General features: G+C 43.2%; 1 protein-coding gene across 16 annotated transcripts in view; it reads left to right on the forward strand.

Annotated features, from left to right (window-relative positions):
* Positions 1–27,507, forward strand: part of gyg2 (glycogenin 2) — a 120,065-nt gene that overhangs the window by 62,942 nt on the left and 29,616 nt on the right. For 12 of the 16 annotated variants that reach the window (XM_073044225.1, XM_073044221.1, XM_073044224.1 and 9 more), the window contains 4 exons: positions 6,218–6,434; positions 13,854–13,970; positions 14,628–14,723; positions 16,371–16,448. In XM_073044225.1, coding sequence (XP_072900326.1) covers positions 6,218–6,434; positions 13,854–13,970; positions 14,628–14,723; positions 16,371–16,448 — 508 coding nt within the window. The remainder of the gene's footprint in view (positions 1–6,217; positions 6,435–13,853; positions 13,971–14,627; positions 14,724–16,370; positions 16,449–27,507) is intronic. The other 4 variants (XM_073044217.1, XM_073044212.1, XM_073044218.1 and 1 more) reach the window with 3 other exon arrangements.

Genomic DNA, 27,507 nt, shown 5'->3' on the forward strand with positions numbered 1-27,507 from the left:
GGCCATGATTCTGCACCAAACATGTTGATAAACTAATTCTCTGCCTCTATATCAACAATATCCCTCTGTTCCTGCATATTCGTTAGTTTGCCTAAATGCCTCTTACAATCATAGATACAATTGTCGTGCTTATCTCCTCCACCATCACCCCGGCAGTGCTTTTCAGGTACTTACTGCTCTCTGTAGTAAAACAAATTCTTTGCCCCAGATCTCCTTTAAACTTTTTCAACACCTACAAAATGCTGGAGGAGCTCAGTAAGCCCTTCTGGATTCAGGGCTGCAATGAAGAATGCTACAAGGTGCTATTACTCATGGTAGGATTACTCCGTTGGAATAAAGTACTAACAAAGACCTTTGTTAGGCATAATGAAGGGTCTCAGCCAGAAATGTCAACTGTTTACTCTTTTCCATAGAGGCTTCCTGACCTGCTGAGTTCCTCCAGCATTTTTGTGTGTTTTGCTTTGGATTTCCAGCATCTGCAGAATTTCTTGCCTTTGTTAGACCTATCTCCCTCGGCAACATTGTTGGAGTCTTCTGTCCCTCGATCTCCTTGACCCCCTACCATCAGGCAGGAGGCATTAGCATTAGGCTTGGACTGTTCAGAAGGGAAACAGCTTCTTCCCCCAGGTCAGGAGGCCACTGAACTCCCTGTCACCATCCAGCTCTCACCACGTATGAAGCACCAGTCACGTTTAACTGTTTACTTTTTAACTTGTGACATTGTTACGAATGTGCCACAGCTCTGAGGGGCCGAAGGGTGCGGGGCAGCCCCCTCCTTTGTGAGAATCGCAAGATCACTATTAAGTCAGTTCAGGGGACACAGGAAATGAGAGAAAGACATGCAGAATCCACAAAAGGGTTGGAATGTGTCCTGGCCTCCGAAAGGCGGACCCATTGATACCGGCTATTGTCTCTTGGAGACGGACTTGTGTATTGCATCCTGTACGATGCATCGAAGCCCCAGGCAATGAACCGAGGGGGAGGGTGGTGGAGGGATTGCATCATCCCAACCTGATTGACTCCTGAGACCCTGTGAGTCAGGATAAAAAGAGGGTCTGGGGGAACAGCCCCTCAGACGCACCAGAAGAAACGCTAGCAATCCCGTAATAGCAAAAACCAGTGGAAGGCCACGTGCGTCCGTTTCCATTTGCCCCGGAATCGGTGGCCTTTACCACGGAAGAACGTTTTTTAGCTAACAACGGGGAAATCAACTCCCAATGACTCTCGAAGGATTGACATCATAAAAGGAATGGGCAAGTTTTAACCCGTCTTTCTCTCCAACCAAAGGCTGCAGCCTACAGCTTGACTGAACTAAAGTGACTTTTATATTTCCATCGGACAATACATTATCCCCTAGACAACGATAGAGCTATTTCTTATTGATTATTATTATACCCGCGCTTTTAGATTTAGTATTGATGACGTATATTATCTGTGTGTTTGCATTGATATTATTTTTGTGTATTTCTATCAATAAATACTGTTAAAAATAGTACCATCAGACTTCAACGGACCTCTCTATCTTTGCTGGTAAGTGACCCAGTTACGGGCTACGTAACAACATAAATTAGAAAATCATAGTGTGCATTTATTTGTGGTAATATTACTTCAAAGTTCAAAGTAAATTTATTAAAGTAAATATACATCAGCAAATATAATCCTGTGATTTATTTTCTTGCAGGCATACCCAATAAATCCATACTTGGATAGTAACCATGATAGAATCAGTGAAAGATTTCACCAACTTGGGTGTTCATCTAATGTGCAAAAGATGTCAAATTGTGCAAATACAGAAACAAATAATAATAAATAAGTAAATATGCAATAAATATCAAGAATATGAGATGAAGAGTCCTTGAAAGTGAGTTTGTAGGTTGTAGGAACATCTCAATGATGGAGCAAGAGAAGCTGAGTGAAGTTATCCCTTTTTGTTCCAGAGCCTGATGGTTGAGGGGTAGTAATTGTTCTCGAACCTCGTAGTGTCAGTCTTGAGTTCTCTGTGCGTTCTTCCTGATGAGGGCAGCAAGAAGAGAGCTTGACCTGGGAGGTGGGGGTCCCTGATGATGGGTTCTGCTTTCCTGCAATAGTGTTCCATGTAGATGTAGTCAATGGTGGGGACCTATGATGGACTGAGCCGTATCCACTACTTCTTGTAGGATTTGTCATTCAAGAGCAGTGTAATGTTTCCATACCAGGCTGTGATACAGCCAGTGAATATACTCTCCACCACCCATCTATAGAAGTTCGTCAACATTTAAGATGTCATGTCAAATCTTTGCAAACTCCTAAGGAAGTAGAGGAACTGCTGTGCTTTCTTCGTAATTGCACCTGCAATGTGGGCCCAGGACAGGCCACTGAAGTGATAGCACTGAAGAATTTAAAGTTGCTGACTCTCTCCACCCCTGATCCTCTGATGAGGACTGGATCATGGATCTCCAGTATCCTCCTCCTGAAGTCAATAATCAGCTCCTTGGTCTTGCTGACACTGAGTTAGAGGTTGTTGTTGTGACACCACTCAACCAGATTTTCAATCTGCCTCCTTCTTGCTGATTCATTGCTACCTTCGATTTAGCCAATGACAGTGGTGTTGTCACAGACTTGACTATGGGATTGAAGCTGTGCTTAGCGACACAGTCATAAGAGTAAAGTGAATACAGCAGGGGGCTAAACACACAGCCTTGTGGTGCACCGGTGCCAATCTAGATTGTAGAGGACATGTTGTTGCCAATCCAAACTGACTGGAGTTTGCAGGTGCGGAAATCGAGGGTCCATTCGCACTTATGGATTAGTAGTGAGCAGATGATATTGAATGCTGAGCTGTTGTCAACATAGAGCATCCTGATGTATGCATATCTTCACTCAACCCTGGAATATCTGGACGGCAAAAAGATGTCACCTGCCGTGGACCTATTGCTCTGCTAGGCAAAATGGAGCAGTTCTAAATCGCTTCTCTGGCAGTAGATGATGTTTCATCACCAACCTCTCAAAACGCTTCATCATGGTGGATGCGTGTGCTACTGGACGATGGCCATTGAGGCAGGTTACCACATTCTTCTTTGTCATCAGTATAATTGAAGCCTGCTTGAAGCAGTTGGGTACCTCAGGTGGCCGAAGCAAGAGGTTAAAGATCCCAGTGAACTCTCCAGCCAGTGGAAAGTACTTGGGCATGTACCCCAACTGGACTGGATCATTTTCATGGATGCATTGTCTTGAAGGCTGCTCACACGTCGGTCTCAGATGCTGAAATCAGGGGGTCATCAGGGGCTGTGGCAGTTCATGATGTTTCCTCTGTGTTTTTATGGTCCAGTCAAGCATTGAAGGCATTGAGCTCATCTGAAAGTGAAGCCCTTTTGTCACCTGTGTGGCTTGATTTTACTTTATAAAAGGTGATAGCATTGAAACCCTGCCAGAACTGTTGAGCATCCTGCATAGATTCAAGTTTAGTCCAGAATTGTCATTTCGCCTGCGAGTTAGGAGTTCCAGGAATCGTACCTGACCCTCAGAATTTTTTTGGTCGTCAGACTTGAATACCTCTGATCTGGCCCTCAGCAGATTATGGATCTCAAGGTTCATCCAGGCTTCTGGTTGGGAAAGACTCTGAATGATTTTGTGGGGACACACTCATCTACACTTGTTTTTATGAACTCTGTGACAACCACAGTATATTTATTAAGATCCTCTGGGTTCTTGTACATGGCCCAGTCCATCGACTTGAATAATGCCATAGCCACTCCTCTGCCTCCTGTAACCACCTCCTTGTCATCCCAATCTCTGGAGCCTTGTTCTTTAGCATCTGCCTATATGCAGGTAGGAGAAGGACAAGTGATCAGATATCTTGAAATGCAGTGTAGGCATGGAACTGCAGGCATTCCTTATTTTAATATAGCATCGGTCCAGTGTGTTGGGTCCTAGGTTATATGTTGTTTGTAATTGGGCAGTAATTTCTTGAAACAAGCCTGATTGAAATCAGCAACCATGATATGAAATGCGTCAGGGTGGACAGCTTCTTGTTTGGAGACGGCATTGTGCAGTAGCTCAAGCACTTGGTTTATGGTCGGCTGCTGGTGGTATGCAAGCTCCAGTGTGGATCACGGATGAGAACCCCTTTGCTAAATAGAATGGATGGCATTTGACTGTTAGGTGTTCAGGGTTGGAGCAATGTGAGTTTGACAAAACTGCCTCATTGGAGCATCACCAAGAGTTTATCGTGAAACACACACCTCCACCTTTTTTCCTTTTCCAAATCATGTACTGTGTGGTGCACCTTGGCCTGGAGGAACATTGTTTTATCTGAATGACAATAACTTAAATTTGATAACTGACAAACAATGTGCATCCTTTCCATTCCTGCAACAATGGACACTGTACATGTAAGCTGTCATTGTCCTCATTAGGTCTAGCATGTTGGGCATTAATTGCGCAATTACTCAATTACTTTGAGCAACAAAGCATTCAGGTGGGTCATTGAAAGTACACTCTGAACCAGGGTTCTCGGCTATTGAACCAGAGATACATGTTTAAATCTGATCACAGCAACTGGGGAACTTCAATTCAATTTCTGCTCCAATGTTTTGGAGTCATATAGTCTCAATTAATTGAACAAGTCTGGAATTAAAAAGACAAAAAACCTGGCCTCACTAATAACTGTGGTACTACCACATTGTTGTAAAAAACATGATTTCATTACTCTTCAAGAAAGGTCATCTGCCATCCTTGCCTGGTCTGGTCCATATCTGACTCCAAACCGATCAAAGTGGTTGACTCTTAACTGTCTGTTCAGGTCAATGTGACATAATTTTAGGGAGATTGGAGAAAAGTATAGGGGCATGTCAGAAGTAAGATCTTTACAGAGATGGTTGGTGTGTGGAACACCCTGCCAGGGGCATTTAAGAAACTGTTAGATGGGCACATGGATGGTAGAAAAATGGGGGGTGATGTAGGAGGGCGTGGTTAGATTGATCTTAGAGTAGATTAAAAGGTCGGCACAGCATTGTCGGCTGAAGGGCCTGTACAGTTCTGGGATGGTGTAATTCCTTGACTGCAATATCCACCTCAACAAATATGTAGAAAAACACCTGATCACATATGGCCTCCTATTCGCGGTGAAGCATTGTCACTGAGCGTCGTTCAGATGTCAGAGAGGAACAGAATGAAATGGGTCCTTTGGTCCATCAAAGCAGTGCTGCCCATCACATTTGCCTTAAACCTAAACTAATTCTAATTTTTATCTTTCCATGTTCTCATTGACTCTCCCCCAAAGTTTGCCATTCAGTAGGTCAACTAACCTACCAAACTACATGTCATTGGGATGCGGGAGGAGGCTGGAAGCACTAGGAAGAAATATTTGCAGACACAGGGAGAATGTACAAACTCCATATTGTTAGTGCAAGAAATTCTGCAGATACTGGAAATCCAAAGCAACACGCACAAAATTCTGGAGAACATAATGAGTCAGGCGGCATCTAGGGAAATGAATAAACAGTCGACGTTTTGGGTAGAGACCTTTTTTCAGGACTGGAAAGGAAGGGGGAAGATGCCAAAGTAAAAAGCTGGGGGAAGTGGACAAAGGATAGGTAGAAGGTAATGCCAGGTGGGTGGCAGGGAAAGATAAGGGGCTGGAAAGGAAGGAATCTGATAGGAGAGGAGAGTAGACCAATAGGAGAAAAGGAATGAGAAGGGGACCCAGGGGAAATGATACAGGTGGGAAGCGGTAAGAGGCCAGAATGGGGAATAGAAGAAGATGGATGGGGGAGGGAAGGATTTTTTTTTACTGGAAGGAAAAATCAATATTTATGCAATCAGGTTGGAAGCTACCCACATGTAATATAAGGTATTGTCCCTCCATCCTGAGCAGGCCATGGACCCACCTGGCAGAAAGGGAATGGAAATTAGAATGTTTGACCACTGGGAAGTTCTGCGTGTTTTGGATGGATCAGAGGTGTTTAACGAAGCAGTCCCCCAACTTACAATGGGTCTCTCCAATGTAGAGGAGGCTGCATTATTAGCACCTGAGATCAAAATTGAAGCCTGCTGGCTGGTACTGAGAGACGGAGACTCTATTATCTGTGCCACTGAATTAAAAATTACCACCCTGTCAACTAGCTGTGTTCTATATGACATGCATAATTCTGATCATTTAAAGTCCATCATAATCCCCTGTGTTGCTTTATCTGAAGGTAAATATTTTTAATCTTTTTGTTTCTTCTACTGCCTTTAGGTTTGGCGCATCTGTAAAAGTGGTTCACTTTTTGGGACCGACAAAACCTTGGCATCACACGTACAGTGTGGAGACGAAGAGTGCCGTACAGGAGAGTATGTCGCCCATGGACTCCACGTTTATAAACTTCTTGAATACGTGGTGGGACATTTATACGACTTCCATTTTGCCACTATTGACACAGGAGAATGGAGAGAAAAGGGAAACTCAGAAACTGGTAAACTGGAATAATAATTTTCCACCTTGGTAAATTCCAAATGCAAATTAAGGGTTTTGCCTTTCAGAGATTTTGAACGCTCTGATAATAGAATTTACTCTAAGTACATGTGCGTCACCATATGCATCCCTGAGATTCATATTCTTGCGGGCATACTCAGCAAATCTATAGAATGGTAACTATAACAGAATCAATGAAAGATCAAGTAGAGTGCAGAAGACATTGTAAATAAATGACAAGAGCATGCGATAACGAAATAGTCCTTAAAGTAATATCATTGGTTGTGGGAACATCTCAATAGATGGCCAAGTAAGGGTAGTTACCCCTTTTGTTCAAGAGCCTGATAGTTGAGGTGGAGTAACTGTTCTTGAACCTGGTGGTGAGCATCCTGAGGCTCTTGTTCCTTCTACCTCATGGCAGCAATGAGAAGAGAGCATGGACTGGATGGTGGGGATCTCTGACGATGGATGATCTCTGACATGGATAGGGGTTGAAAGAGGGCTTTTGGCAATTTCGCCTTCATAAATCTGGGTATTGAATACGGGAGTTGGGATGTTAATGCCAAAGTTGTACAAGGCATCGGTGAGGTTGAATTAGTACTGTGTACAGTTCTGGTCACCTATCTACAGGAAAGATGTCAATAAGATTGGAAACAGTAAGGACAAAATTTCCAAGAGTTTTGCTGGGACTCGAGCTAAAGGGAAAGTTTGAATAAGCTAGAGCTTTACTTCCTGGAGCGTAGGAGAATGAAGGGAGACCTCACAGCGGTGTTCAGAATTATAAGGGTTTAGAAGGGTGGTGGGGGTGGGGGGAGAGCAGAGCCTGAATGCATATATCCTGAGATGGGTCAGACCAGAAGCAGAAATTGTAGGCTTAGGCTGGAAGGTGAAGTATTTAAGGGGCACCTGAGGGGAAGCAACTTCACTCAAGAGGGTGATGTGGGTGTGGATTGAGCTGCCAATGGAAGTAGTAGTAGCCGATTCGATTGTTACGTTGAAGAGACGTTTGGTAAGTAAATGGATAGGGGAGTCAGAAGGGCTATGTTCCAACTGCAGGTAGAGGGGGACTTGGCTAGCATTGAGTAGATGGGCCAAAAGGACTGTTTCTGTACTGTAGTGCTCTATGACTGTGCTTCCCACAATATAAATTTAGTCAACAGGTTACCTGGAATTATCATCAGCAAATGATGCACAACCAAACACAATCTTAAGGTGGACAAATTTGATACCTAACTTAAAAGATCTTCTGTTAAAATAGGAATGCTCTGTCTGTGTATGCACTACTATTCAGTTGGTTGGTGGCGGGGAGAGGGATGGTGGGGGGAGAGAGGGGTGGAGAGTGGGGTGGGGATGAATGTAATCGGCAACTGATTGTATTGAATGTAATTTGTTGGTGTTGCAATAAAAATTAGCGATTTAAAAAAAAATTAGTCAACGGGCTTTTTCCAGATTTGAATCTTGGCATCTGTATTTGTTTAGTCACAATGCTTTTCTTGAAGTTGGTAATTTTTTAATTAGAGATAAAATATAGGCCCTTCTGGCCTCTTGAGCCAGTGCAGTCCAATTACACCCACGTGACCAGTTAGCCTACTAACCCCTCCCAACCATAGAGCACATCGACGTGCAACGCTGTTGTAGAAAAGCAGCATCCATCATCAGGGATACTCACCACCCAGGCCGCGCTCTTTTCTCACTGCCGCTATCAGGTGGAAGAAACGAGCCTCAGCATTTGCGCCACCAGGTTCAAGAACAGTTACGACCCCTCAACTATCAGGTCTTGAAGAAAAGAGGGTAACTACACTCATTTGTTGAGCTGTTCCCACAACCAAAGATCTCACTTTAAGGGCTCTTAATTTATGGACTCTTTATTTATTGCTATTCATTTATATTTGCATTTGCACAGTTTGTCATCTTCTATGCTCTTTCATTGATCCTGTTTAGTTACTATTCCATAGATGTGCTGAGTTTGCCCACAGGAAAAAAAAATCTCAGGGTTGTATGTAGTAACATGTATGTACTCTTGATAATAAATTTTATACTGAACTTTGAACCCATACGTCTTTGGAATATGGGAGGAAACTGAAGCACCCGGAGGAAACGCACATGGTCACAGGGAGAACGTGCAAGCTCCTCGCAGAGAGCGGTGGGAATTGAACTCTGGATGTTGGCGTTGTAACAACGTTACGCTAACCGCCATGTTGCCGTGTCATCCAGTGCTTGCTCAGAAGCTCATTCTGATTGGCAGTGCCATTTCATAGCGTCAGTGCATTGTGTTTGGGAATTTATTCCATTGAAATTGCTTAGGAGGCAGGAGACAGACAACTAAGCAATGGAATGACTTGCGTCATGTTTTTCATTCTCATGAGCTTCCTCTGCACCCTCTCCAATGCCAGCACATCTTTTAGATAAGGAGCCCAAAATTGCTCACAATACTCCAAGTATGGTCTGATCATTGCCTTATAAAGCCTCAGCATTATGTTCACGGTCTTGTATCCTAGTCCTCTTAAAATGATGTTAATGTTGCATTTGCCTTCCTTACCAATGATTCAACCTGCAAATTAACCTTCAGGGAATCCTGCACAAGGACTCCCAAGTCCTTTTGCACTCTAATTTTTGAATTTTCATCCCCTTTAGAAAATAGTCTGAGCTTTTGTTGCTTCTACCGACACGCATGACCATACACTTCCCTGCTCTATATTCCAGCTCTCACTTCTTTGCCCATTCTCCCAATCTGTCCAAGTCCTGCTGCTTCTCTGCTTCCACAACATTAACTGCCCCTCCACCAAATTTGCTCACAAAGTATTACTTCAGTCATCCGAATCGTTCACATATAACGTGTAAAGAAGCGGTCTCAATACTGAGCCCTGCGGAACACCACTTGTCACCCTTTATTCAATAGGCCCCCTTTATTCAATCAACCAATCTTCTATTCATGCTCATATCTTTGCTGTAATGCCATTGGCTCTTGTTAAGCAGCGTCGTGTGTGGCACCTTAACATTGGCCTTTTGAAAATCCATTGGAACTTACACCGATTCTCCTTTGTCTATCCTGCTTGTTATTTCCTCAAAGAACTCAGATTTGTTAGGCAAGATTTTCCCCACAGGAAACATTACTTCCTTTGGTCTGTTTTATGATGTGCCTCCAAGTACCCTGAAATCTCATCCTTAATAATAGACTCCAACATCTTCCCAGCCACGGAAGTCAACCTATCTGACCTTTCTTCCTCCCTGCTTGAAGAGCAGAGTGAAACTTGAAATTTTCCAAACCTCTGGAACCATTCTGGAATCTAATAACTCTTGAAAGATCATTATTAATGCCTCCACAATCTCTTCAGCTACCTCTTTCAGAACCTTGAGGTTTATTCCATTTGGTCCAGATGACTTATCCCCCTTCAGACCCTTCAGCTTCCCAAACACCTTCTCCTTAGCTATAGGAACTACACTCACTTCTGTCCCTGACACTGTCAAATTTCTAGCATGCTGCTAATGTCTTCCATAGAACCATAGAACACTACAGCACAGTACAGGCCCTTCAGCCCTCCATGTTGTGCCAACCCATATAATCCTTTAAAAAAGTACTAAACCCACACTACCCCATAACCCTCTATTTTTCTTTCATCCATGTGCCTGTCCAAGAGGCTCTTAAATACCCCTAATGTTTTAGCCTCCACCACCATCCCTGGCAAGTCATTGCAGGCACTCAGAACCCTCTGTTTTTTAAAAAAAAAACTTACCCCTGATGTCTCCCCTAAACTCCCCCCCCCCCCCTAATTTTGTACAATGTACATATGCCCTCTGGTGTTTGCTATTGGTGCCCTGGGAAACTGGTACTGACTATCCACCCTATCTATGCCTCTCATAATCTTGTAGACCTCTATCGTCCCCTCTCATTCTTCTACGCTCCAAAGAGATAAGTCCCAGCTCTGCTAACCTTGCCTCATATGACTTGTTCTCCAAACCAGGCAACATCCTGGTAAATCTCCTCTGCACCCTCTCCATAGCTTCCACATCCTTCCTATAATGAGGTGACCAGAATTACACAGTGAAGAATGACTCAGAATAAAGTTCATCTGCAGTTTCCTTGTCCCCCATTACTACCTCTCCAGCATGGTCCAATATCCACTCTCGCCCTTCTTTTACTCTATACATCTAAAAAAAATTGTCTCCTTTGATATTTATTAGCTAGCTTACCTTCATATTTGCTTTTTTTTCTTTCCTTGTTTTTTTAAAGTTGCCTTTTATTGGTTATTGAAAGCTTTCCACCCTATGTAACTTCTGACTACTATTTGCTATATTATATGTACTCTCTTTTGCTTTTAAGTTGCTTTGACTTCCCTTGTCACCCACAGTTACTTCATCCTCCCTTTAGAATGTTACTTCATCTTTGAGATGCATCTATCCTGTGCCTTCCAATTTGCCCCCAGAAACTCCAGCCACTGCTGTTCTGCTGTCACCCTGCTAGAGTCCCCTTCTAATCAACTTTGGCCAGCTCCTCTCTCACGCTTCTACAAACCCCTTGACTCCACTGCAATACAGGTATATTTGACTTTATCTTCTCCCTCTCAAATTGCAGGGTGAATTGGATCATGATCGCAGTCTTCTAAGGGTTCCTTTACCCTGACCTCCCTAATCAAATCTGGTTTATTGCACAACACCTAATCCAGAATTTCCTTTGCTCTAGTGAGCTCAACCACAAGTTTCTCTAAAAAGCTATTTTGTTGGCATTCTACAAATTCCCCCTCTTGGGATCCAGCACCAACCTGATTTTCCCAATCTACCTTCAGACTGAAATTTCCCCATGACTATCATAACATTGCCATTTTACATGCCTTTTAAATGTCCTGTTGAAATTTTTCCATTAAAACATTGAGTGTTTTTGTGGTTTTTTTTTTGAAAAAAGTACATTTTAACAATATATTGGAATAAAAATAGTACTTTTTAACAATATATTGGAGTAAAAATAGTACATTTTAACAATATGTTGGAGTCAAAATAACATTTGATGATTTGGGAAATCGATTGGTTTGGTACTGGCATTCCAGAATGTTAAGGTTTCTCAGCATCCTACAATTCTTGGGTTCAACAGTGGTTTTTTATGGGGTTGTTTTTGAGGCAAAAGGGGACTAAACCTGCCAAGGTTAGTAGAGCCAGGAGCTGGGGTTCAGGTGGGCTGGGAGACCTGCTGCTGACCTCCTGCACAGAAAGGCAACTAGCCTATGAGCGGGGGCATCTGCATCCCCCCTCCACCCTCAACCTGGCCTGGGGCTGATGGGTGGTGTTTTAAACCTCTGGTGTCTCAGTTTGATTCCTAGGAGATGTGCTGTGGTTCCTGTTCTTTGTCACTGGGTTCTAACCTATTTTTGCCAAACACTCAAATGTATGTTTAATTTTCCTGTACTTCACCTTGTTAAATTTTAGATATAACAGTCAAAACGCAAATACACACTGTGTGAGTGCTTGTGTACGTACTTGTCCAATCACTACTACTACTACTACTACTCCAAGTTTCCATTGCTAGGAAATTTATGAATAATAGACAATAGACAGTAGGTGCAGGAGTAGGCCATTCGGTCCTTCTAGCCAGCACCGCAATTCACTGTGATCGTGGCTGATCATACACGATCAGTACCCCGTTCCTGCCCTCTCCCCATAACCCTTGACCCCGCTATCTATAAGAGCTCTATCTAACTCTCTCTTGAATGCATCCAGAGACTTGGCCTCCACTGCCTTCTGGGGCAGAGCATTCCACATATCCACCACTCTCTGGGTGAAAAAGTTTTTCAGCATCTCTGTTCTAAATGGCCTACCCCTTATTCTTAAATGAATTCAGGTTGCGGTTGGAGATGTGTAGAGTAACTATGCTCAAGCCACTCTTGGGATATTATGAGCAGTTTTGGGTCCCTTATCTTAAAAAAAAAAAAGATGTGCTGGCATTGGAGAGGGTCCAGAGGAGATTCAAGAGAATGATACTGGGAATGAAAAGATTAATACATGAGGAGCTTTTGATAGCTCTGGGCCTGTACTCACTGGAATTTAGAAGAATGAGTAGAAGAATCTCATTGAAACCTACTGAATATTGAAAAGCTGAGATGGAGTGGATGGGGAGTTGTTCCTATAGTTGGGTATCTGTGACCAGAGGGAACTGCTTCAATATAGAAAGATGTCTCTTTGGAACAGAGATGAGGGATTTCTTAGCCAGGGAGTGGTGAATCTGAGGAATTCATTGCCATAAACAGTATATTTAAAGTAGAGGTTGATAGGTTCTTGATTAGTATTGGCATCAAAGGTTACGGTGAGAAGGAAGGAGAATGGGGTCAAGAGGCAAAATACGTCAGTCATAATGAAACAGTGGAGGAGACTTGATGGGCTGTATGGCCAAATTCTTCTACATCATATGGTCTTATTATCTCATGTTGGGACTGCAAAGCAGGAGTATGTAGGGTGAAGTTGTCACCAGGCAACGGTGAGCTTCCTGCTGTTCCTACACATCAGGTGGGTCATTTTGGGTTGGTTCTGACTTGGTTGAATGGTGGGTCTTGAGGTCAGGGGTCCATGCAGGCAGAAGTTATGAGGGGCATTGACTGGCATGGTTGGCGGGTCCGTGGGTCAACTTGCATCAGGAAGATGAAAGAGCTGATTGTGGACTTCAGGAAGGGTAAGACGAAGGAACACATACCAATCCTCATAGAGGGATCAGAAGTGGAGAGAGTGAGCAGCTTCAAGTTCCTGGTTGTCAAGATGTCAGAGGACCTAACCTGGTCCCAACATATTGATGCAGTAATAAAGAAGGCAAGGCAGCGACTATACTTCATTAGGAGGTTGAAGAGATATGGTATGTCAACATATACACTCAAAAATTTCTATAGGTGTACAGTGGAGAGGATTCTGACAGGCTGCATCACTGTCTGGTATGGGGGGGGGGGGCTACTGCACAGGACTGAAAGAAGCTGCAGAGGGTTGTAAATTTATTCAGCTCCATCCTGGGTACTAGCCTATACAAAGTACCCAGAACATCTTCAAGGAGTGGTGTCTCAGAAAAGCAGCGTCCATTATTAAGGACCTCCAGTACCCACAGCATGCCCTTTTCTCACTGTTACCATCAGGAAGGAGGTACAGAAGCCTGAAGGCACACACTCAATGATTCAGGAACAGCTTCTTCCTCTCTGCCATCCGATTCCTAAATGGACTTTGAACCCTTGAACACTACCTCACTTTTTAATATATATTACTTCTATTTTTTTTGCAGGATTTTTAATCTATTTAATATACGTACACTGTTTTTGATTATTTATTCTTGTTTTATTCATTTATTTATTTTTACTTCTATATTGTATATTGCATTGAACTGCTGCTGCTAAGTTAACAAATTTCACGACACATGCCAGTGATAATAAACCTGATTTTGATTCTGATACTGGAGGCCAGGGACCGAAGTCTGCAGATCCAGAGGTCGAGGGTTGAAGCCCTGGGGTTGGCATGTCCAGAGGATGGAAGCCCAGTGCCTGCAAATCTAAGAGTTGGGTGCGAAGGACTGGAGGTTGGAAAGTTGAGGGGGGTGTGCGAGTGCGGGGTGGGAGAGGGGCTGTGTGTGTGTGTGCGCGCATGGCTTATTTTGCTTTTATTTGCTTTGTTGTGGCTTGTATTTTGCTGAGCATTGTGGACATGCTATCTCGGTACCAAAATGAATGGAACATGTTGGTTGTTAATGTGAATGACACATTCCACTGTCTGTGTGATAAATGAATGGATCTGGAGAATGCTGTGTTGGAACATGTGGAAGAAGATTCCAATGGGCACAACTGGACAGAGTCGTGGGATGAAACGTGGTTGGGCAGGCATCCAAGTTAGCTCAGTGATCTCTGACAAGGAACATCCTTGTACCAGCTGCAACCTTAGAAGAGATGTTGCAGAATTGAAATGCAAGGAAATACTGAGCATGGGAATAGAACTGCTGGCCTTGGGAGGCGGTATGAGTTTGATGGACTGACTGGCCTCTTTCTGTGTCATTATAAGCTATATCTCTGGAGTGAGATTTGAAGCCAGGCCTTGGTAGTACAAGCGATGATTAACAAAGCTTTTTTATAGGTCAGCCTGCTGTGTGTTTTTTTTGGAAAATATGCTTGCTCATCTACTGTGTTGTATCTTGAAATTAAAAATAAATAGAAATATGTTTTTGCTCTGATATTTTTGGTAGCCTCAAGTAAGCACGTGGCAGGTCAGCACGATAGAGCAAAAAGAGACTGATGCGAATGAAAAGACACCTCTGGAGCCTGAGAAGTCTGAGGTAAGTGTAGGTTGCTTTTTAATTTTGCACCCCTGCATTGTAGGATTCAAGTTTCTTCCCTTATTCATTTGGGAAAATCTTCCTGATTTCTGGAAATGTAGAATCCTGAAAAAAGGATACCTTGTTTTTTTTGAGTGGAAATTCCAACTTGGGGGGAGAAAGATTGTATGCATTGGGGTGAGGGCCTCCGTTGATCAGAGTCAATGATGGATGCCGTGTTCTGGCTGTCTAGGCACACAAGTCAGTGCTCTACGATATGGAGAGCAAGCTGTTCCCATGTAGAAAGCTCCCCCTCTCCAGGCATCTGATGAACCCAAAGGAATGGCAGAGACCAATGCAGTTTGGCACCAGCAGCATCACAGCAGTTGCCAGTCAACATTGAACTCAATGTAGGACTGCCTTAGGGACTCTAGCTCTGGATCTTTCCCTCAGGGTTTACTCCCAAAGCCTTCTCCATAAGTGAGTTATAGCCACAAGACAGTGAATGTTTGAGATCAGAGTTTTCCTTCTCCTAGATGAGTTGCCAAACATGACTGACAGGCCACGTCTACCCGAATCGAATTGTTTTAAGGTGCCAGTAGCCTGCCTTTGCCCCTTCTCTTGTCGGTAGAAACAGTTCCGCTGGACTTAGTAGCAAAGCTACACGTGAAGGCCAAGAGCCGGACTTGGTTGTCAGAGGCTGTTTGAGCTGCATCTGAATAGAATCATTCTAATTAAAGATCAACACACAAAATGCTGGAGGAACTCTGCAGATCAGACAGCATTTATGGAGGGGAATAAACAGTCAACGTTTCAGGCCAAGATCTTTCATCAGGACCCGATGCTGCCTGGCCTGCTGAGTTCCTTCAGCATTTTGTGTGTGTGTTGCTCAAGTTTTCCAGCATTTGCAAAATCTCTTGTGCATAGTTAAAGGTGTGGTGTTTCCATTTGTATTTGTATGGATGCAAGTTTGTTCCTTGGCCATGAACCCTTGGAGGTTTGCTTTCGATTCCCAGACTTGGGCCCTGGTTAAACTCAGTCAGCTCTATTGGACAGGGCAATGTTGCCTGCATGCCTAATGCCACTTAATGCTTGTATGGTTCAATTTAATATCAGTGAATTTATACGATATACAACCTGAAATCCTTACTCTTCGCAGACATCCACGAAACACCAGCAAAAGAATGAATGATAGAAAATGTTGGAACCCTAAAGCCTCCCCCCCATCCCTCTTCCCAGACACCAGTAGCAGCAAATCATAAACTCCCAGCACCCATCAGGCAAAGCCCTCAGAGACCAATGTCTAGAGTACATCAAATCCTAATGTCCATCCCAACACTTCGACATCTCCGACAGCCCCTCCATCTCCCATCTCCCGTCGTTTACATCAGAAAATGTTTGCAAGGTTTCATTTTTGCTTGAAATGGAGTTGAATGTTGTGCTAGAAGGGCTTCCAAAATGGATTGGTAGATAAAACAATTTGCGAGAATGGAACCAGGATGTGAGTCTTAAAGTGTGTCTGTCAAAGGGAAATTTCAGGCTGCAGACTGCAGTGATTACAGTTCAGAAGGTTTATCTCTCATGGTTTGGCGAATTGTCTGCACAGTGCCCTGTGTGTTGCCAGCTGCACCTTGATCATTTGGGCTGATAATCCTTTTCTTTCTTTTCTCACAGCCAGTAATGGATAGCCAGGTTCAACCGGCCCATGTCCAGCCACGTCAACCTCCAGACTCGACTGGCCTTTCAGAACCGGTATATCAACTTTCCTCTGCAATTGTTGAATAGACAAAAGCTGAGAATGTGATGATTTTGGCTTAACTAAATCAGTGTTTTAATTATGGTGCATATGGGAGACATATCGTGCATGCTCGGTGGTGTGATAATTATGTTACTGGTTCAGTAATCAGTAGCTTAGGCTAAAAGCAGTTTGAATCCAATCATTGTAGTTCGAATCGTTTGGCACCGAGGTGGAAAAGGTATCACTTGCCAGATTGTGGCGATGTGGTAGAAATGAATGTGTCTTTTGTGGGAACTCGAACAAACCAATGCCACTGCTGGCAACCAAGTACGGGGAGTTAATTGTATAATGTGCCCTCTAATCAATCCAAGAATAATGTTCTAGAAAGTCAAAGAAATGTGTTCTGTCCTTTATTAGCAGCTGGCAAAACATACAACCTTAAAACAATGAAACTAAAAATAGCGATACTAAACATACTCAAACGGAATTAAGCAGAATACGAAAGATATGATTATCCAGTGGTCCTCAGCACTAAACTACCCAGAACAAAGTATGAATACATAGTGTGCTTTCACCACACCCCCACTAATGTGACTAGCTACCATAGTAAACACACAACACACAACACAGAATACAGTGCATATAGAAAATAGATGCATGGCTCCTACAGTGGTCAATACACCCAAATTCAATAGAAGCACAAAGTAACCTGCTGGCTGTAGTACCATAGTTGACTCTGACGGGGCCAGCTAGCTATTTGTCATATTCCACTATGATAAAGAGCAGGTACACCACTAGGTTCTATGAACATAAAACATTAAAGGACAATGCATCCCACTATGTTGTGCCGACCTTTTTAAGTTCCTCTAAGACCAATCTAACCCTTCCCTCCAACTTAGCCACGCACAAAAAAATGCTGGAGAAACTCAGCAGACCTGAGTTTCTCCAGCATTTTGTGTGTGTTGCCTGTATTTTCAGCAGCTGCAGATTTTCTCTTGTTTGTGATCCTCCTACCTAGCCCTCCCTTTCCCTATCATTTGCTAATTGTACTACGCTCGTATATCAAGTGTTCTAAAAGTGACGATCAGTAAATACTTGCGGTGTCTCACAGCATCCAAGAATGCTTTTGTATGTCCATCCTAAGACTTTTATGTAGTCTTGTAGTAATTTTATTAATTGCACTGTAGCGTGGCTACAAAAAAAAAACAAATTTTATGACATGTGTGAGTGATGATAAACCTGATTCTGATATGGATCTCGATTGTGGACTGGGAGTGGGAAGGGGGCTGGGAAAGGGGAATCATGGCTGGGGAAAGGGGGGGGAGGGATAGGGGAGGGAGTGGGAAGCACCAGAGAGACATTCTGGTGTCAATAAACCAATTGTATGGAATTGTATGGAATTGCCTAGTGTCTCAGGGTTAGGGTTGTGTCTTCGCCTGCACCACCCACCACCCCAGCACTCCTTGTCTGTCTCCTGCCACAGTGCTCCACCCTCGCCATTCCCAACATTCTTTGCTCCTGTCATCCTGTCAGATTTACAAACTCACTCTCCACTCTACTTTGAGAAATACAGTACTGTGCAAAAGTCTTGAACACCCTAACACACTCACACACACACCCTAACACTCACTCACTCACACACACACACACTCTCTCTCTCTCTCTCTCTCTCTCTCTCTCTCTCTCTCTCTCTCTCTCTCTCTCTCTCTCTCTCTCTCTCTCTCTCTCTCTCTTCTCTCTCCTCTCTCTCTCTCTCTCTCTCTCTCTCTCTATAACAAAAAAAGCCTTTGTTTTTCAGCTGGGTGTTTTATGAATTTAAGTGGTTAAAACTAATATGTTCCTTTTGTACACGTTGCTTTTAAACCCTGCGTTGCTGGCTAATCATTCTGAATTCATCAACTACCTTTAAATTGGACCTTTGGTACAGGCTACAGTGCAACTGGTATTGTACTTTGGTATAGCTAATGTTTGGATAAAAGGAGTCTGCTCTTGCAGGATTCATAAATCGTTTCCAAAATTTTTGAGCCAAGGAATAAAATTTGCTGACCTAGAATTTGTGCTGGATGGGGTGGGGGTGGGGTGTGGAGGAGGATTAAATCAACACAGGAACGTAACTTCTCCCTGTAACACAGGGCTTGCCTGTAATATGGTACAGGTACCCAGACAAACATCTCGCTTTTGCACATGCAGATCCCTTTACACTGTTGTCAGATTGCACATATTACTTGTGTGGATACTTAAACTTCTGCCCCTAATAGCACATCCACGCACACACCATTCTGTGTGTTGGGGAGAAAAGACTACCTCTGACATCCCTCATACTCTCCTCAAATCACCTTAAATTATGTTCTTTTGTATTAGTTATTGCTGCCCCGGGTAAAGGTGCATTCTGTCTGAGCATCTTCTACACATCTATCAATTCACCCCTCTTCCCCCTTTGCTCCAAACTAAAGAAAAACCCTAGCTCATTAATCTCTCCTCCATAAGATGTTCTCTTAATCCAGGCAGCATTCTGCTAAATCTCTTCTGCACCCTATAAGACCATAAGATATAGGAGCAGAAGTAGGTCATTCTGCTCATCGAGTCTTTTCCGCCATTCAGTCATGGGCTGATCCAATTCTTCCAGTCATCCCCACTCCCCTGCCTTCACCCCATACCCTTTGATGCCTTGGCTAATTAAGAACCTACCTATCTCTGCCTTAAACACACCCAATGACTTGGCCTCCACAGCCGCTCGTGGCAACAAATTCCACAGATTTACCACCCTCTGACTAAAGTAATTTCTCCGCATCTCAGTTCTAAATGGACATCCTTCAATCCTGAAGTCATGCCCTCTTGTCCTGGACTCCCCTACCATGGGAAAATAACTCTCTCTAATGCTGTACATCCTTCCTGAAATGAAGTGACTAGAAATGAAAATATAATAAAGTATAGGTTTTTATTGGGCTAAGATCCAGACATTTGGAATAGTGAGCTGGAGACGTTCTCTCCACAATGTTAGACACCACTCTCCAAGTCTATCCTAGCTTTGTGGATTCACAAGCACTCTATCCCTGACATGTCCACCAGCTTCCCCATACTCTCCTCCACCCACCCATGCACACTAGGGCTAATTTGCTGTGGGCTTTGAACCCACGTCCTCCGGATGTGCGAGGAAACTGAAGCACTTTGATCACGGAGGGGATGTGGAGACTTCACAAAAACACCCAGGGTCATAGCTGGGGAATCAGGGAATCTGCAGAAGGACTTGGACAGATTAGGAGAATGTGGCAGATGGAATACAGTGTAGGGAAGTGTATGGTCATGTACTTTGGTAGAAGGAATAAAGGTGTAGACTATTTTCTATATGGGGAGCAAATTTAGTAATCAAAGATGCAAAGGGACTTGGGAATGCTTGTGTAGACTCCTTAAAGGTTAACCTGCAGGTTGAATCTACTGGGAAAGAAAGCAAATTCAGTGTCATTTCAAGAGGACTAAAATTAAAAGTAGGATAATGTAATGTTGCAATGATGAAAATTTTTATGGCTTTGGTCAGATTGCAGTTTTGGGCCCCATATCTAAGAAAGGAGGTGCTGTATTGGAGATGGTCCAGAGGAGGTTTACAAGAATGACCCTGAGATGAATGGACCAAATGGGCTAATGATCTAACCCAACCCAAACCACTGGAGCTGTGTGATGGGACTGTGCTGTTCATGATTTTAAATCAGTGTGAAAAGTTAAGTGACCAATCAGAATGTATTTTTATTTTTAAAAACTTATTCACCTATCCTTACGGAGGGAAAATTCATCATTGCTACTTGGTCTTGCCCGCATTTAACTATAAAGCAACCATTGTGGTTAATTAATTCTCTGAAATCGCAATTAACAGATCAACAATAAATGGCTTAAACACAATCTGCTGGAGGAACTCACCAGCTGGGTTGTGTCTAGGGGTGAGGGAAAGGAATTGCCAATGTGTTATGTTGCAACCCAGCATCGGGTCTATTGTTTTTCTAAGTTATTCGATTCCAGTCCGTTTCTAGTACATGGTGTCTTAGCAAGCTAATAAAATAAACCATGCCTACATTAAGATTGAAGTCTTCCTCACATGCAGTATTGTATTTAGATGGTGTAGAAAATTTAGAATTTAAGTGTATTGTTAATACTTTGAGGAATAGATAGTTTTATTATCTACTGCAGTATTGAGAGAGACTGTTTGAAGAATTGCTGTTTACAGATTATTTTGCTTACTTTCAACAGAGAACCAATATTCCACAAGCTAAATTCAGGCAGCAGATCATGCCAATACTCAAAACATCCAGAAAGTCAGCCTTGAAGATGGTACATGACAATAAGAGACCGCGGCTAGCCTTGTAAATCAAACCTCTCAACTACCTGTCTGTGCTTATAATTAAATGATAATTGAGTTTACAGTCTAATTCTTGGGAACATTAGCATTGCCGGTTATACAGATTTTAGAATAGTTGACAAGAGGGTTCATTGTTTCACCAGAGTTTGCTTTGCACTCTTGTTTAGTGATATAGAACCAAGGTACATTTACTATTGAAGTATCTATACCACTGTTGAGACAACCTTGAGATTTGTCTCCCTACAGGCAGTCACCAAACAAAGAAACCCAAAAGACCCCACTTAAAAGAAAGACCTCAAACACCAAATGTGCAGAGAAAAAACAAATTCTGCAAACAATTAAAGTAAGCGAATAACATTCAGAACTAAAGTGAGTTCATAGCCACAAAGTCAGTCACCACCGCAGCTGATTCAGGAACCCATTAGCTGTATTGAACACACAGCCACAGTTCATCGTGGAGACAGGTAACCCTGAGAAGCACCAAGCTGAACCGGCTGCAACACCCTGACCTTTTCAAACTGGCCAGGTGCTTAAATCTCCCAAACCTAGCGACGTTCCCTGCTCTTGGACTCAGGCCTGCCATTCCCATAGGCCAGGTTGCACAGGCAGTTCAACAGCTCAGCTCCGAAAGAAAAGTCGCAGGCTATTGATTGCAGTGATCGTATCTGACAAGAAGTTAATACGGTAATAGAACCATCCAGCACAGTTCAGGTCCTTCAGCCAACAATGTTATGCTGACCCCTAACGTACTCCAAGATCAATTTAACCCTTTCCTTCCACAGAGCCCTCCATTTTTTTTTATCATCCATGTGCCGCTTTGTCTCACATTATTCTGCTGGGACAGCAAGGCGCAGTGCAATGGGAGAGGTCCATCCCTTGCCAATCCATGTATAGCCTCTGCAGGCTTTCTGCACACTTTCGGGCAATCCCAAACTCTCCATTGGTTCATGTTTTCCTGTTTATAATTTCCAGTCCTGCAAATCTCTCAATTCCTGGTTTTTTTCCTAGAGTAATAAGGCCTGGAAACAGACTCCTCATTCCAACTCATTCATGCCAACCATGGCGTCCACCAATCTCACCCCATTTGCCCACATTTGACCCATAGCACTCTAGACCACTCCCATCCAAATACTGAGGGGTCTTTTTAAAATTGTACTTGCTTCCACACTCCCTTTTGGCAGCTCATTCCACCCTCTGTGTGATGATGGATCCTTTTAAATTTTTCACCTCTCACCTTAAACCTGTGCCATCTAGTTTCTTGTTCCCCTTCCCTGGGAAAAAGACCTGTGCGTTCTATGTATGCCCTAAAGATAATATACTGTACTTTACAATCTTCTACACTCCAAGTCCTAGCTTTCCAATCTCTCCCTCTAACACAGGTCCTCGAGTCCTGGTAGCATCCTCGTAAACCTTCCACAGTTTTATGTGCCGTCAGCTGTCTGGCTCTTTGTTCTGAAGTTGCTTCCCGGGCTCTCTGTATCTTTTGAACTTTGGAATGCTAAGGAATATTTTTTTAGAAAAGTGCATTTTTTTATCTTCATGTGTGGCTAATGTCAAAACCTCTTTGATAACTGTTTTAAAAATACTACTTAAATCGTTGTTCTCTTCCTAATCTCCTTGGAGATCTCTTTCCTTGAAATCAGAGCAATTTCTCTTTCCTTGAAATTGGAGCAATGACAGTTTTGGAGCCAATGTGGCCATTGGACTGGTTCACTTTCTTGCATGCGATTTAGTTTTACATCTAGAATTATTTCAGATACACGCTTAGTGACACTGTTCCAATGCAGGGATTGCTTTTGGGAGCCGGTGAGGGGAAAGGGATGATATTAACCCAGGAATGATTGTGGATAGGCCACCCCCCAGATGACTGATGGGTCTTGGATTAGTAATTGCTTCATTATTGTCATATGTACCGAGATAGTGCAAAACTTGTCTTGCCTATTGTTCGTACTGATCAATTCACTGCACGACGCACAGCCTTAGTTAACTTGCCACAGGTGGCTGTGGAAGCCAAGTCATTTGGCATATTTAAAGAGGAGGATGATAAGTTCTTGATTAGTATGGGTGTCAAAGGTTATTGGGAGAGGGCAAAAGAATGGAGTTGAAAGGGATGATAAATCAGTTGTGATGGAATGGTGGAGCAGACTTAATGGGCTGAATAGCCTAATTCTACTCCTATGTCTGTGAGTATCAGGTGGCATTCAACATGACGGTGCATTGTGCAACACAGTGGAGCTTTTCTTGCTTGGTTACCATTGTCAGATTACTTGGAAAACTGATGTATCAATACATTTTTGCCTTTCTACTAGTCTTTACTCCAAATCAAAGGTTCACCTTGCCTAGCCTGCCAGTGTTTCATCAGAGAGTTTCCACTTGTTTGGCAGAAAGCGGCAGAGATACATTTTATTGCTTATTCTCTGGGAGTGATGGTGCTTTGTGGTAGCCATGGCGATCTGAGTAGCTTATGGCTCTTGAGCAAGTTGTCTTCTAAGGGGAAATGATCATTGAGCTTTGCTCGAAAGAGAATAACACTCAAAAGAAGAAACTCAGGAAGACAGGCAACATTTATGGGAGAAGATTAAACATTTGAAGTTTCAGCCTGAGAACCTTTTTCAGTTCTGGAAAGGAAGTGGGCAGAAGCTAGGAAAAGATGGTGGTGGGGGGAAGGGAGTACAAGCCGGCAGATTGGTGAAACTGGGTGGGTGGGGAGGGGGATGAAGTAAGATGCTGAGAGGTGATAACTGGGTTAGAGGTCATTTTTAACCCTTTGCCTCTTCCACTAATCACCTGCCAGCTTGTACTCTACCCCCTACCCCTACTCCACTTCTCCTATCTCTGGCTTCTGCCCCCTTCCTTCCAGTCCTGATGAAGGGCCTTGGCCCAAAACCTTCAAGGAATCTTAAGGGAGGTGGTACTACTATAAAAAGGCAGGTTGATTAAGCATCGTATTCCCATGTAGAAACCCAAGATCTTGCTGACTTTTACCTTTCAATATGGACTTTACAGGGAGATATTATATTTGGCAAATCCAACTTTTAATTTCCATGTCCAGGGTGGCAAAGTAATGTAGCGGTCAGCGTTGCAGTGCCAGCAACCCCTGTTCAATTCCGCTGCTCTCTCTAGGAGTTTCTGTGTTCTTCCCGTGACTGCATGCATTTCCCCCAGGTCCTCCAGTTTCCAGCCATGTTCTAACGACACACAGGTTAGTAGGTTAATTGGTCACCTGTGCTTGGGCTCGTTGGGCAGAGGGGTCTGTTGTCATGCTGCATCTTTAAATAAGTAAAAGGTGGTGTTATATTTCTACACAGAACTACTCTTTTGGCACTTACTGTGATTTTGCCCCCTATTGGTTAAACAAGGAATTCCATAATGGTGAGCCTGTGATAATCAAGGAATGACAATGTACTTCCAAGATGGTATGATGTGCAATAGAGGGAATCCCTGAATAGCATGGTAGCATTTTTATTTATATGATGTTAAGTCGTGCTGGCAAATCCAGTATATATTGGCCATCTCTCATTGTCTTCTCACCCTGATGTGCCACTTCACAAGATAGTGAAGATGCCACTCCACTGAAAGTTCTGGTGTCATCAGACTGAGGAGGACTTCCTTTCCAAATGGCTGTCAGTGAACCGGAATAGTTTAATCAACAACCTGATAGTCTTCCGATTGTAGTTTTGATATGAATTTGCAGAACCGCCCTGGGACTCCAGATATTTATAGAAGGTTTTTGGGAATATGTGGTACGAGGTGGAGGTTCCATTGCTTTAGTATTTACAGATTCCTTCAGCGCTGTTATGTAGAAGTCAGACATACAGTATGGAGTAGTGTAGCCATTATCTTTGGATCTGAAAAGTTTTTTAATGTGGCAAATACGAATTTTAGTAAGGCAAAGAGTCTTAAATATCCAACAAAATTATATTTTGACACTCAGCATTAGTTTTCTGAGCTCTTTTCATTGGAATTGGAAAACAAGTGTAAGAGGGGAAGGAAGTACAGGCCAGTAACACTACATTTCATACGGCACTGCTGTAACATGCGGTCATTTGAGTTACTGTCGCCTTCCTGTCAGCTTGAACCAGTCTGAACATTTTCCTCTGATCTCCCTCATTAACAGGGCATTTTCACCCTCAGAACTGCTGCTCACTCGATGTTTTTTTTTTGTTTTTCACACCATTGTTTGTAAACTCTGGAGACTGTTGTGCAAGAAAATATCAGGAGATCAGGAGATTTTAAAAAAAAATACTCAAACCACCCCATCTGGCATCAACAATCATTCCACGATCAAAGTCGCTTAGATGAAATTTCTTCCCTATTCTGATGTTACGTCTGAACAACAACTGAACCTCTTGACCATGTCAGCATGCTTTAATGCATTGAGTTGCTGCCACACAACTGGCTGCTTAGATATTTGCATTAACGAGCAGGCATATAGGAATACCTTATAAAGTGCTCACTAAGTGTGCAGCTGACTCAAATTTGAATCAACTTAGTTAACAGTAGAAGGCTGAGCAAAGCACATCTTTCAATGAAAGGCTTGTTGTGAGTTCATCTATGCATGCTCATCTTATTTTGTTATCTAGCATCATTATTGCATGCTACTGAAGCCTAATTGCCCTTGGGTTGGTTGTGGTGAAGTACCTTTGTGAACTTCTGCAGTCCTGGTGAATCTGCTCCAACTCTGCCTGTTGGAGAGAGTTCCAGGGGTTTGCATCCTGAAGCTGTAAAGAAATGACAACCTATCAAGACGGGGTGGTCCACAGCTTGGAGGGGAACTGTCGGTGGTGGTGGTCCCATGCCTTGCCTCGTCTTGTCCATACTGCACCAACCACCGCCACTGGACTATAAACGTGCTGGAGCAGTGTGTGGTTAAGAGCCTTGCTCGAAGACTAACAACATTCAGATTGCTAGCCCAAAGCCTTACCCACTTGGCCATGCGCCAACACCGTTGTTGCTGTTGTCCTCTGAAGTGTCCTTAGGGTACTCTGGGCAAATCATCAGTGTGCTTGAGCACAAGCGATTCTGTTGTTGCTGGGAATGCAGAGTATCGCACGCAAGATTCTGGAGGAACTCAATATGTCAGGCAGCACCTATGGAAAGGAATAAACCCATTTAGCCCATTTTGGGCTAAGACTCTTCATCAGGACTGGAGAGGAAGGGGGAAGAAGGTTGGGGGAGTAAAATTCTGTGATCATACCAGTTCAGGATGGTTTGTAGGGCTAGTTGATATTATGTTTGTCAATGCCTTCGTCCACAAGAACTTCTGACCTTCATAAGTTTTGCATTTCTTTGTAATGTACAAGAAGAGTATTTGGCCCCTTGTGCCCATACCCGTTTCTCAAGTGATTCTTCCATATATCTCTGAACTCCTGTTTTATTTAGCACCCAACTACTCAATGAGGAAATTACAGGAGCTAATGAAGTTACTCAGCAGCACGTTTTTGGGGTGTGGAAGGAAACCAGAGCGGTGGGGGGGGGGGGAATCTCACTCGATTATGGGGAGAACGTGCAAACTATGCAGAGTACCCATCGTCAGGTTCAAATGTGGTCACTGGAACTGTAAGGAGGCATCTCTACCTTCTGCATCACTTATAACCATATAACAATTACAGCACGGAAACAGGCCATCTCGGCCCTTCTAGTCCGTGCCGAATGCTTACTCTCACCTAGTCCCACTGACCTGCACTCAGCCCATAACCCTCCATTCCTTTCCTGTCCATATACCTAACCAATTTTACTTTAAATGACAATATTGAACCTGCCTCTACCACTTCTACTGGAAGCTCATTCCACACAGCTACCACTTTCTGAGTAAAGAAGTTCCCCCTTGTGTTACCCCTAAACTTTTGCCCCCTAACTCTCAACTCATGTCCTCTTGTTTGAATCTCCCCTACTCTCAATGGAAAAAGCCTATCCACGTCAACTCTATCTATCCCCCTCATAATTTTAAATACCTCTATCAAGTCCCCCCCTCAACCTTCTACGCTCCAAAGAATAAAGACCTAACTTGTTCAACCTTTCTCTGTAACTTAGGTGCTGAAACCCAGGTAACATTCTAGTAAATCTTCTCTGTACTCTCTCTATTTTGTTGACATCTTTCCTATGATTCGGTGACTAGAACTGTATCCAATACTCTAAATTTGGCCTCACCAATGCCTTGTACAATTTTAACATTACTTCCCAACTCCTATACTCAATGCTCTGATTTATAAAGGCCAGCATACCAAAAGCTTTCTTCACCACCCTATCCACATGAGATTCCACCTTCAGGGAACTCTGCACCATTATTCCTAGATCACTCTGTTCTACTTGATTCCTCAATGCCCTACCATTTACCATGTACGTCCTATTTTGATTACTCCTACCAAAATGTAGCTCCTCACACTTATCAGCATTAAACTCTATCTGCCATCTTTCAGCCCACTCTTCTAACTGGCCTAAATCTCTCTGCAAGCTTTGAAAACCTACTTCATTATCCACAACGCCACCTATCTTAGTATCATAAAGAGCACTTGCTGCCCTCAGTTGTGCTTTGGGCACCTTGGCACCAGTGACTGGTTTATTAAACCAGTGGATTTGGTCTATTATTGTCACATGTACCAGGATACAGTGAAGAGCTTGTCTTGCATACTGTTCATATTGATCAGATCGTCATTACAATGAGACAGACTTCGGCAACACAATAACAATGCAGAATAAAGTGTAAAAGGTGCAGATAAACAGCG

Source organism: Hemitrygon akajei, chromosome 4 (assembly GCF_048418815.1).
Source record: "Hemitrygon akajei chromosome 4, sHemAka1.3, whole genome shotgun sequence".
NCBI lineage: Eukaryota > Metazoa > Chordata > Chondrichthyes > Myliobatiformes > Dasyatidae > Hemitrygon > Hemitrygon akajei.